General features: G+C 40.7%; 1 protein-coding gene across 1 annotated transcript; it reads right to left on the minus strand.

The window, feature by feature from the left end:
• Nucleotides 1-7,090: 7,090 nt before the first annotated feature.
• On the minus strand, nucleotides 7,091-10,553 carry LOC102854303 (protein FAM71B-like). Its single transcript, XM_006891671.1, has 3 exons — nucleotides 9,930-10,553; nucleotides 8,569-8,704; nucleotides 7,091-8,142 (listed from the first exon to the last, which is right to left on the minus strand). The coding sequence occupies exons 1-3, from the start codon at nucleotides 10,551-10,553 to the stop codon at nucleotides 7,091-7,093; spliced, it is 1,812 nt and encodes a 603-aa protein (XP_006891733.1).
• Between the last annotated feature and the right edge of the window lie 2,542 nt (nucleotides 10,554-13,095).

Genomic DNA, 13,095 nt, shown 5'->3' on the forward strand with positions numbered 1-13,095 from the left:
ATACTTCTTTTTCCAATATAGATAATATTGCTTATGATAAAGTTTACCATATTTCTTTTGTAATTAAATTCATAGGATATTATATCATCTATTTTTATGTCTCCTTGCTAATTATTAATGAAAATCATTTTAGGGTAGTGATGTACATCAAAATGATATATAAGAGTTTGAATATGAAAGGATTCAATATAGACTTGTCTATACAGAATGAAAGCAGAATGGGTCTCAAATGAATATTGCTTGTTTAAAAAAAATATTATATGGTGCCACTGTTACAGAATGAGGCTGACATTGGGGTGGGGATAAGACTGAGAAAAACCAGATAAATTATGTTTACTGCATTGAAAAAAGAAAAGAATAGTTGCCTAACATATATTTAAAAATTGCTGCAATTTAAATTGCATATGAGTAAATAATGTTCTGTTCCACAATCAGCTTCAATGCTTGTTTAGACAGCTGATAATGAGTTCTGTATTGTCTCTTTCTATAGATAAAACCAATTTGATACTTGTATATTCCTTTAGGTAAGATCCATATACCATGACCCCTTCTAAACCCAGCCTGGACTTCTGACAGTTCTCTAGGGATATTGTAGCTGATGTTGGATGGATCTTAGCTGAAAGCAGAGAATACCAGAAGAATGTCTATCTGTGTTTCATTGATTATGCAAAGGCATTTGACTGCGTGGATCATAACAAACTGTGGCTGACTCTGAGAAGAATGGGAATCCCAGAACATTTAATCGTGCTAATGTGAAACCTATACTTGGACCAAGAGGCAGTAGTCAGAACAGAGCAGGGCAACAATGCATGGTTCAAAATTGAGAAGGGTGTACGCCAGGGATCTCCATACCTTTTCAACCTGTATGCAGAGCAAATTATCCGAGAGGCTGGGCTCTATGAGGAGAAGCGTGGCGTTAGGATTGGTGGGCGATTTATCAGCAATCTGCGTTATGCAGATGACACAACCCTGCTCACTGAAACTGAGGAGGACCTCATGCACTTACTGCAGAGGGTCAAGGACTGCAGCCTTCAATATGGACTGAGGCTCAATGTCAAGAAGACAAAAATTCTCACCACTGGATCAATCGGTAGCATCAGGATGGATGGTGAAGAGATTGAGATTGTTCACAGCTTCAGTTTGCTCGGATCCACGGTCAACACTCTTGGCACCAGTAGCCAGGAAATAAAAAAATGTATTGTGATGGGAAAGTCTGCAGTTAGGGACCTCTCTAAAGTACTCAAGAGCAACGGTGCCCCTCTGGAGACTAAGGTGCACCTGATACAGGCCATGGTTTTTGCAATCACTTTTTATGCATCAGAGATTTGGACAATGACTAGGGAGGATAGAAGGAGAATTGACGCCTTTGAGCTATGGTGCTGGAGAAGAGTATTGAATGTACCATAGACTGCCAAGAAAATGCTGCTCCTTGGAGGCAAGGATTCTGGGGCTTCGTCTGACATACTTTGGACATGTTGCAAGGAGAGACAGGTCTTTGGAGAGGGACATCATGCTGGGTAGAGTAGAGGGACAGCGCAGGAGGGGAAGACCCTCTATGAGGTGGATTGATTTTGTGACTGGGGTAATTGGGATGGGTGTGTCAGAGGCAATGAGATTGAGCAGGGTTTAGGGCTGTTGTACATAGGGTCGCTATGAGTCACAAACGACTCGACGGCACATAACAACAACAAGATCCATGTATATAATTGTCATTTATGTCATTCTGGATTTCTGTAAAAAGGTATGAGCAATGAATAAACTATTGATTGATAAAAGAAGTGTGTGAGTTGATGGGTGGAAGGAGGGACGTAAAGGAAATGGGTAAGATCTGGTGTGAAATACAATGTATACAAACTTTGTAAGTAAATCAGCATAACATAAAAATTTTATTTTTTAAAAAAAGCACAAGAAGATTTTGCGATGCTTATTAATTACATATGGAATATACATTCATGTGACCTAATAATTATGGGAAGATGAAGATAAAGACTAAAAGAGTTTAGATAAAAGTATAGATATGTATAGGTATAAAAGTATAGATTTTTTTTTCCTGTCTACAGACACTGTCTGGTAGTTTGTGCATCAGTGTCAACTCTAGATGAGCATTTTAAATGGAAAATGTCTTCTGAACTATCCCCTTCTAGTTCTACATTTTGGAGATCCCACATCTCAGAGATAAGAAGTGGCACAGGTTTCATGTTTACAACCCTTTTCCCAACCATAAGTGACCTTTCAAAAGTATAAATCTGATCAAGGAACTCCCCTTCTTAAAATGTTTCAGAAGCCTTCAATTACTTTAAGGGCAAAGGTCAAAATCTTTCACAAAGACCTCAAAGCTCTGTATCGCCTATACCCTGATTTCCTTTCTAGTATATCTCTTACCATTCATGTCCTGTCAACAATAATGCTCTGTCTTTAATATTTTGAGGTAATTTAGTTTTTCCAGAACAGTATATATTCCTACTGTCTCATGGATTCCACTCCATCAAGTCAATCCTTTTCTTCTTCTTATGCCCTTGGCAAAAGATCCTGCTAACTTCGTATGCATGCATACTTGGAAATACAGGATTTAAGCTTAGAACACTGGTTACTAATCAGTGATCAAATTCATTGCACTGGCAGCAACAGAATAATTACCTTGGTGATGAATATTGTTGTCAGAAATATTATCTGGTAGGTAGAGCTCATTACCTTGATGCCCCAACTGATAGCTCCTTCAGGAGGAAGAAGGCTGATGCTTTGTAGCACATAGTCATTTATTTGTGTATGTGTCTTTAGATGAACTGTCAAGACAGGAAAAGGGTGTGCAGAGAGAGTGCATGGCAGGGCATGTGTGACGGCCAAGTCCCCCACCTCCACCTGTTTTCAGTGGCATTTGTGTAAATTAATACTCACGTAAAGTCTGCTTACTGCATGGCACATAAACAAAGTTTACACTGAAGACCTTTTTTGGAGAGTAGGGGTGGGGAGAGTATAATGCAAGACAGGAGAAGGACAAAAGTTAGCAGCATTATATCTTACAGAATCATAACATTAATCCGTAGCTAGAATAATTCAGCTTCTGACATAACTGTGAATTTGGGACTCCAAATCAAAGGCTGTAAAACAATGCCCCATTGCCTCTCTCCTCTGCTGTATGTGCCTACCACTTCACTCGAAGTGGCTTCCCTAAAGCCCATTTTAGGGCTTTGAAAATCTGCATGAAAAGCTGAGTTCCCTAGGGCTGTCATTACAAAGTATCACAAAATGGGCAACTTTATACAACAGAGTAAATAAATTTTGTTTTTGTAGTTAGGTTCCATCAAGTCAAGGATGACCCATAGAAACCCTTTGAACAGATCTGAAACTTGTCCCATCATATACCACCTCTCTCACAATCTCTGATACACTTGGGCTCATTGCTACAGTCATTGTGTCAATCCTTCTGGTTGAAAGTCTTTCTCTCTTTCACCATCCCTCTATCTTTTCAAGCATGATGCCCCTCTTCAAGGAACAGCTTCTCCTAGTAAAAAGACAAAGCTTTATCATCTGTGCCTTTAAGCAACATGCTGACTGCACCTTCTTTAAGATATATGTGTTGTTCTTTTGACAGTCCGAGGTATATTCAGTACTCTTCTCCAACACCACAACTCAAAGGCATCAATTACATTTCTACTATCCTTATTCATTTTTCAGTTCTCAGATGTGTAGCAGCAAGTGATTGAATAACCATCCTGAATCAGGCACACCTTAGTCTTCAAACCTTTATCATTGCTTTTCAGTATTATAGAGAGATCCTTGACAGAAGACTTGCCGAAAGCAATACATTTCCTAATCATTTGACTGCTGGTGCCGAGGGTTTTGATTGTGGATTTAAGTAAGATGAAGTAATTGACAATTTCAATCTTTTCTCCATCTATCATGATGTTGCCTATTGTGAGAATTTTTGTTTTCTTGATATTGAGATGTAATCCATATTAAACACTGTATTTTTTGTTTTGTTTAATCTTCTGCAGAAAGCATGTCCTCATTTTCAGCAAGAAAGTTGCATCACCTGCATAATGTAAGCTATTAAAATGAGTCATCCTATGATCTGTTCAACACCACCACTAGATAATTTTAGAATGCATTAATTGTCTTACATTTTTGAAGGCTAGTAATGCAAATAAATGGGCCTGAGGGGACAATCATCCCTCTAAAATCTGAAGGGGAAGATTTCCCCTCCCTTAACTCTTCTAGCTTCTCGGAGCCTCAAGTATACTGTGGTTTATGGATCCCAGTTTCATATATCCACCTTTTCTCTGGCCCTGTGTCATCTCTCATTTATAATAACACCACTCAAATTGGATACTCACTCTTCTACACTATGCCCTTAGGTTCACTGACAACTTCTTCTAAGACCCTGTCTCCAGATAAGGTCACATTCATAATATGAAAGGATAGAACTTTAGAGTATCTTTTGGAGGAACTTAACGCAATTTATAACACTGTTCTTTTCCTCTACCCATACACACTATTTCAAGTATCAAGTCTGAGGACATCTGATTTCCAATGGCTATTGATCTTGGTTCATGAGCCACCCACCAGAAGATCCTGTGAAGGCAGGGTTCCCTTGGCATTTCCAAAACACCAAAGACCAGAGGGCTCCATTTGTCATATCTTCCACCTCTACCACATACATTTAATCTACAGAGAAGGCCTCTAACTTTTGCTTATAACCTAATTTCTGCCTTAATAGATGTCATTTTCACGGAGGAGAATGAGTAAGTATTTAAGAGGTTAGGATGTTGCCATTTGAATTCATACAAATGCATACATATAGTTCAATCTTTTTCTAATATCTAACTGAATAAGCTGCTGTTAAAAAATGTAATTATTTTATAGCCACATAAAATTTAGAACTTGTTTTTAATTTAAAAAGCCAATATATTTCTTATAGTACATTTTATGATCTTACTTCCAAAATTCTACGATGAGTCTTGAATTTTGGGTTTGTTTTCTGCATGCTTGCATCATTTATGTCATTGATTTGTCCCCAGTATTCTGGATTATTCTATTGTCTGTTATTTCTATTACTATACACTTTCTAGTTCTACATTCTGAATCTTTTTTTATGATTCTTAGAATTGTTGTTGTTGTTGTTATGTGCCATCGAGTCACTTGCGACTCATAGCGACCCTATGTACAACGGCCCTAAACTCTGCTCTGTCCTGTGCCAATCGCACCATCTCAGATACACCCATCCCAATCACCCCAGTCACTGAATCAATCCACCTAATAGAGGGTCTTCCCCTCCTGCGCTGTCCCTCCACCCTCCCAAGAATGATGTCTCTCTCCAAGGACCAGTCACTCCTTATAACGTGTCCAAAGTATGTTAGACGGAGCCTTGGAATCCTTGCCTCCAATTACTTCCCAATTTATTGAAAAAAAATCATCCAAGCTTGGAGATTTGACATGTGTCACATTTGGTGTTGTTGTTGTGTACTAATGGGTTGTAACAGACCCTTAGCCAATCCTCCAGTGGGCTGTCAGAGGTAGTTAAACACACGACAGGAGGAGATTGCCTACCCTTCTCTTGTGGAGCAGCTGGTGGATTTGAACTGCCTACCTGCAGGATTACAACACAGTTTCTTGCCACTGGGCCACCAGTGCTGTCATAATTGCACATATATTAAAAGGAAAACAGATCTGAAATAAATTGGCTTATCTATTTCTTACCAGTGACAATGAGATCACAACTGTAGGCCGTCTGACTGCAGTTTTAAAATCACCTTGATGTTTAAAACTTCCATCGATCCATATTTCTTTCTTTGCAAATATGTTTTTTTAACATTAAACATTAAACATGCTGTGCTTTTGCTTAAGAAATAGGACAATTCTCACTTTTCATTGGAGTCCTTTGTGGATACTTTGTAGTTTCATTGTGATTTGAGTCCAAAGTTGATTGGATTTTACTTTAAAGATTTGAATATATTTTGTTTTTCAACATTAAGCATGTGTGTGATTTTGATTAATAAACAAGACACCTTTTCTCTCTATATAATTGTCCCTTATTATGTATAGTTTGTAGAATCTTTCTTTCCACTTTGCTGTGAATTTCATCTGTCCTTTGTTTCTCTCTATCCATTTAGCAAGTATGTACCCCAAGTATATATATTTTTCTGACTTACTTTTATTAAAGTAAGCCAGCATTGTCTGAGAGGCACCCAGGCTGGCATGTGTAGCTATTCAGTTTCATACTTGTGCACTGAATACATATGCCACAGTTTATCAGCTCTCTCTCTCTTCCCCCACAACCCCAGCTCTCTTTTTTAAATGAATATCTGGTTTCTAGAGTTTTACTAGTACAAACTGTTTCACAATAGACATTCTTCCCATTTGGTTCCCAGATATATATCTAGGAAGGAAGTTAAAGATTAAATTAAAAGTCAGTATTTTTTTTTCTATAAAGGGCCAAATAGTAAATATTTAAGACTTTGCAGACCATATGATCTCTATGGCAGCTCTCAACTCTGTAGTATTTTTAGTATGAAAGCAGCCATAGAAAATATGTCAAGTAAATGGGCATGGCCATGTTGCAATAAAACTTTCTTTAGAAAAATAAGCCAGCTAGGCAAGATTTTCCCTTAGACTGTAGTCTGCTCATTCTTTGATCTGAGTTCTAGCCTTTTCTGTTCTGGCTGCTTCAAATACTATTGACCTCCCTCTTTAGTCACTTGAACATTCATCTCCTGTGGAACTTGTCCTGTGTTTGAATGTTCACACTTAGGGATCTTCAGGGAGTGGGGTAGAAAAGGGATTGGGAGAGAGACGCGGATGGTGGAAGGAACCAAGGGTAGAAAGGGCACCACACGACTGCACATCACAGGTGAGAGGTGGAACTCTGCTTAACTAAATGCTGGGGTCTCGGGCTATGGCACAAGTGACATCATCACAGAAGCAGCTATGTAGACATCACTAGGCTGTGAGACATAGTAAATCAAACAACAGTTAATTTAGTATGACTGTTTTTATTATTTATTTTAACTGCAGGAATAAAAGTTGGAATTGGCTCCATAAGGATAATTCCCCGAGGCCTGGTCTCTATGCGGCTTCCTTCCCTGGCTCCTGCTTAAGTGGCTTTAGAAGCAAAGATTATTGTCTCTGTGGTCTCAGATGTCATTGAATCAGTGATCTCCACATCCTGGACATGTCCAGGTGCTTTCTCCATCTTATACTCAATGTTGTACCTCTCCATAGTCGCGGCTACAATGTCCGACTCTCTCTCATGAGATGTAATCACTGCTCTTGAAGCAGGGACAACTCCAAAGTTCTTGATGAAAGAGCTGATCCTGCTGACTATCTTAAGTACTAGATCTGAGCGAGTTGTGGAAGATTGGGTCTGCCCCAGTATCCGAGTTGTCCTGGATGCCTTTGGGGTGGGACTGCGGATAATACATTTGTGAGAAGAGGACCTCTGTCCTTTGCCCTTTGTGTTGCTATGACCTCTCTCCTTTTTGTCCTCTCTCCCAGCTCCATGGTTGGCTAAGGACCAGTGGGAGGAGGATTTCTGGGTTGGTTTGTCCCCACCTTTCCTGTGGTGGTGAGAACTTATCCTAGTGGGATTTTTGTCCCTCTTTGATCTTCTTTCCTTTTTTTCCTTCTGAACTTCAATATTGAGCTTGGAGACCCTCTGTCTTCCATCTTGCTCACTCATATAGCCTTCACTTTTCAAGGTCGAGTGATGGGGTAATTCAGCATCCTTTGAAACAGGCTTGTTGGTTGGCACTCCTGTGAAGATCGTGTTCATGCTACTTCCTGGGGAGTAACTGGTTGCCACTGTGTCCTCTACAGATAAGCTTATAGCACTTGCCAAGACCATGTTAGCACTCTCTGAGGGCACAATGGCAGTACCTGCTATGGCCTTGCTGGGTCCTCTACTCACTCTTGGACTCTTGGTGATGACTCCTGCCAAGGCCGCATTTGTCTGTGCTGGCCCTGAGGCCTTGGTGATTGCAATGTTTACAGCACTCTTTGAACGGCCTGCTGTTGTCCCTGCTACTGTAGTTCCCGATGGGGAGCCGGCTCTTGTCCCTGCTAGTGCATCTTCCACTGTGGAGCCTGCTGTTGTCCCTGCTACTGCAGCTCCCATTGTGTAGCTGGTTGTTGGCCCTGCTCTTGAAGCTCCTGTCTTGGAGCCTGTTGTCTCTGCTACTGCAGCTCCCGTAGTGGAACCGACTGCTGTCAATGCTACTGCACCTCCCCTTATGGAACCGGCTGTTGTCCCTGCTACTGCAGCTCCCATTGTGTAGCTGGTTGTTGGCCCTGCTCCTGAAGTTCCTGTCTTGGAGCCTGTTGTCCCTGCTCCTGAAGCTCCTGTCTTGGAGCCTGTTGTCCCTGCTACTGCAGCTCCCATTGTGGAACCGACTGTTGTCAATGCTACTGCAGCTCCTATTTTGGGGTTGGCTTCTGCTTCTGCCACTGTTGCTCCTGTTGTGAAATCTGCTATTGTCCCTGCTATTGCTGCTCCCACTGTGGGACCTGCTGCCGTCCCTGTTTCTGATGCTATTTTGGCAGGCCTTGGCAATTCCATGGCTGTAGAAGAGGTACCAGACATTCCATGAGAAGGCTGCTGGATTCCAATTCCTTCTCCTCCTGCATAAGCAGAAGAGGTAGCTCCAGACACCTCTTGGAACTTGTGAAGCCTGCTTTCATCCCGAACCCCTTCTGCATCGAGATCTGCAGTCTATGCCAACAGGAGGGGGGAAAAGGTGAAATAGAGAAGATGAAGTGAGTCTCATTCATCTTAGTGCTGAGCAACTCAAGGACATATAATTAGAAGAATCTTTGAGATCCTCAAGTCAGAGCTCCCATTTTTTTCGAGAATCCTAGCTCTATAGCATCTTCTGTCAAATGGCCCCTCAGTGTTGTTTAAATAATGCCAATGCCAGGGAAAGCATTAATTCACCTCCCTATCATTGTACATTTTTATTTTACACACATGTGTTTCTGTCTCTGTAAAATGTGATTTTTAGAAGTAGGCTTGCTGAGTGAAGGGATGTATATATTCTGCTTTTTCCCCTTTTATTTAGTGGCTACTAACAAATCGTGCACATGTATGGCTGCTTGTGCACCAGTGGGTTGTACTGATTGTCCTAAAAATTAATGCACGGCAGCAGTAGGGCAACAGATCATGGCTCAAAGGAAGAAAGAATTCCTTAATGTTAAAAATACACAGCATTAGTAAAGTGTCCTAACAGATTGGAAAATCAAGATGTTGTAGAGGGGATATAGGCAAAAGGATGAGACCAGATGTCTTGAAACTGAGTCTTGTGCAATACATTGGAGAAGCACTCAGGATCTCTCCAAAGCAGGATTTCTCTTATGGGTGGCTTACCTGGCCCTAAAGACCAAACTCTTTACCATGGGCCCTACAGTAAGTAATTAATGGAAATTCTGTGTTACAGAGTAGACTGCTCCTTAGGGTGTTCCTGGCTTTAAGTTTCATGGTCTGAAGCTATTCCAGCTGTCACTACTCTCCCTGACTTTCTTCTAGATCGCTACTGACACCTTAGCTTTGGAATCAAGGACAAACCGTCTGCACACCAGCCACGGGTCTATTAGGGAGCTCCGGTGGCATAGTCCTTAGGGAGCTGCACTCCTAACCTAAAGGTGGCATCTCTTTGGCAGCCTGAATCTATAATTCCTCAGGAGAAAGATAGGTAATCTCCCCCCATGTGACTTATAGACTTGAAAACTCACTGGACGGACAGATAGGAGCAAGTTCTGACTAAATAGCAATGAGTTTGAGAGTACTAGGGGCCTATTTGACATTTGTATATTTTTAAATGCAGTGTAGTTTTCAGTTTAATCCCAGGAAAAAAACTACAGGCTTTATAGGACAACCAGTATTAAACTGCATTCCCAAAACACCCTGTTGTGATTTGATCTTTCCCCCTAGAAATGCTTACCATTATGCTTCTATTGTCATCTGTCAAGCATTTCGATGTATTTGCTAAATCCCCAGTTTGGACAGATGGGGTACTGCTATAATTCTTCATTGTTTGTCTCAGGACAAAGACTAGCTTTTCCCAGTAGCAAAAGAGATCCTCACATGCATCTGAAGAGGGGAGCAGCTGCAGGTAAAAGGAACGTCCAGTAGCAAGCTTCAGGCACAGTTGCTGTTTTTCTCGATCGTGTATAGAGATCTTGACAAACTTCAAGGGAAGGAGCCTGGTAAGCTCTAAGGTCTTTGTGGCCTTTCGACTTTTCCTTTTGGTGGGTTGGCTATACCCATTGTGGTCTTCGCAGACTCTCACTGGCCGCGCCAACAACATGACGTCTGGCAGTGGGAGGACTGGGCTGGTAGATGTGATGCTCACGGTCACCATTCGAACATGGTTATATACATCAATCACTTCGCCTTTTCTGCTGATCTGGATAAAGTCACTCGCAAACATTGGCGCATACTTAAAAATGTCATACTCTCCTCCCCTATGGAGTTGTTTCTGTAGATCTCCCATGGAGGTATTGAACACACCCATCGAACGGTAGCCGTTGGTGACGCAATAAGGTAAAACACCTTCATTGTTCATAGTTCTCTTCTTTCAAGACAACTGTGCCAGCTACAAATTGTGTCCAAGAGAGAGAGAGAAAAGACCACTGCCCATCTCCCTCTGGGACTTCTGCCTAAATCACCTTATACTGCTACATTTATCCTCAACTGCCCTTTGTGACCTATCACCATTACATACTACTTTGTTTTGACCCCAACAGGCTACCACCTTAGGTCACTAGCCTCCCCAAACCAACTAATACCTACGAATAATACAGGCTGATCTTAGCCAGTTATAGATGTGGGGGGACTGGGTAGTCTTTTAAATCAACATATTGGGATACATCTTATTTTGGTAAATGTCTTGGATTTGGGATTTTTTTTCACCCCTACTGTTATTGTTATAGTGATCCTCTCCCTGCAGATATTCTGAAAATCCTTTTCTTGAAACTACTGCCAAAGTTTACTCCCTGGGAATAAATTGCTGAAAGTAGACTGTATGCTTCCTCTTAGCTGGGCTGGTGACTAGAATACTTTCCTCTGGGGCCCCAGTGTATAATATCACAGTGCTGGCAGGCATAAAGATCTCATCAGAGTTTCATAATATTGTGGTTTCCAGGCACAGGAGGATTATCCCCCCAATTTTCTCATCTGAGGGAAGTTAATTGAAAAAGAAAAACAAATAGAAGGTCAACAAGCAAAGGAATGCCATGCTGAGGAATAGGTGGACCTACCGTAAGCCATGATATTTTCTGCTGCTCCGTATGCATTTAAAAGACAATTATTAAGAATACTGAAAAGAAGTGATGCCTATCAATTACGTTTTTAGCAACCAGTATTAGACTATGCACTGCCGGAAAAAGGAGAAATCTACCTTGGGGCTAAATAGCCAGAAAGCTCCTTGGAAGTAAATGTAGAGAGATTTTGTTCCACATACTTGAGACATATTATAGAAGAAAGTAGTACCTAAACAAAGACATCATATGTGGTAAAGTAGAAATCATCAAAAATGGGGGAAACTCTCTAAGGGAGCTTTGGTGGCTTAGTGGCAAGAAGCTTTACTGCAATCCTGACGGTGCAGGGTCTGAATCCACCAGAAGATCCTCTAGAAAAGGAGAGGAAATCTCCTCCCGGGTCAGTCAGATCTGACTGGATGGTACACAACAAGAGGGGGGGAAATATGAAGACTCTCTATGGGCTTAACTATGCATCATCTGTGAGAAGGAAACTAGAGGGACTGACTGAGCAGGGTTTTGTTACGTCATATACGTGTCACTATGAGTTAGAACAGACTTAAAAATCATCTAACAATAAACATTTTTTTAAAAACCAACAACCCAGCAACATAATTTTATGATGAGAAAACAGACTCAAGAGTAATCGTCTTACTCAGAGTATTTGAATCTAGCTCATAAAAATGAACCCACTCATGTCAACAAAACTTAATGTATAAAACCAATTCAGTGAGTCCTTACTGCCCAAATCAATCGTCTTTCTTCATTCTATAAATAAATAATCCTTGGTAGGCCTGGTGATGCTATAATATGACACTGAAACGTTGTCAGCTGCTTGCCTTATTTACAAGTTTTTTTCATATTTTTTTTTCCTTAACAAGGAATGTTGTGACAGATGTCTAAGCTACGATACCAACTTGCAAGAGTTTACAGACTAATAGGAAAACACACATTGAAGAATGAACAAAATAGGAGAATGAGTAAATAAATGATAGAGTAACGGTGAACAAATTGAATGAATGACCCCCTAATAATCCTGCATTTAAAACTGACAAGAATTGCTTTGCAATGTTGGCCTATATTACAGTTATGTGCCATCAAGTCAGAACCAGCTCAATACCAAACCCCCAGCAAGTTTTCAGATGATGTAAAGAGGACAAAATAAAAAGTTATAATGAAATGTACAAAGATCTGCACTCAGAAAATTGAAAAAAAAAAAACAACAAAACAACAAACCAAAAACAAAACCAACTCACTTAGCATTTCTCAAGCTAATGAAGAACAAATTCAGGCCTCAAGTTGCAATCCTGAAAAAACGCAGTGGGTACAATCTTGAATGCTCTAGGAAGCATCAAAAGGAAGTGAAAGGAATACACAGAATTGTACCAAAAGAATTGGTTGGCACAGAAAAATTCCAGAAAGTACCATATGAATAAGAGCCAATGGTTCAGACAGCACTGAAGGCACTGGAAAAAGATAGGGCCCTAGGAATTTATGGAATACCAATGAACATGTTTCAACTAACAGATGCTGCCCTGGATGTGTTCACAAGTTTCAGGAAGCTTGGAGGAGAGCTACTTGGCCAACTGACTGGAAGTGATCCATAACTGTTCCCATTCCCAAGAAAGCTGATCCAAAGGGATGTGGAAACTATCAGGCAATATAATTACTATCTTAAGTAAGCAATATATAATAAATTTGCTTGTTGTTGTTATGTGCAATAGAGTTGCCTGCGACTCATAGTGACTCTACGTACAACAGCCCTAAACCTGTCGCATCTTGTGTCAATTTCACTGTCTCTGACACACCTTTACCCATTACCCCTCTTACTGAATCAACCCACCTCAT

This window comes from Elephantulus edwardii, unplaced genomic scaffold, assembly GCF_000299155.1.
Source record: "Elephantulus edwardii isolate Elephantulus edwardi_28Jun2011 unplaced genomic scaffold, EleEdw1.0 scaffold00102, whole genome shotgun sequence".
Classification (NCBI taxonomy): domain Eukaryota; kingdom Metazoa; phylum Chordata; class Mammalia; order Macroscelidea; family Macroscelididae; genus Elephantulus; species Elephantulus edwardii.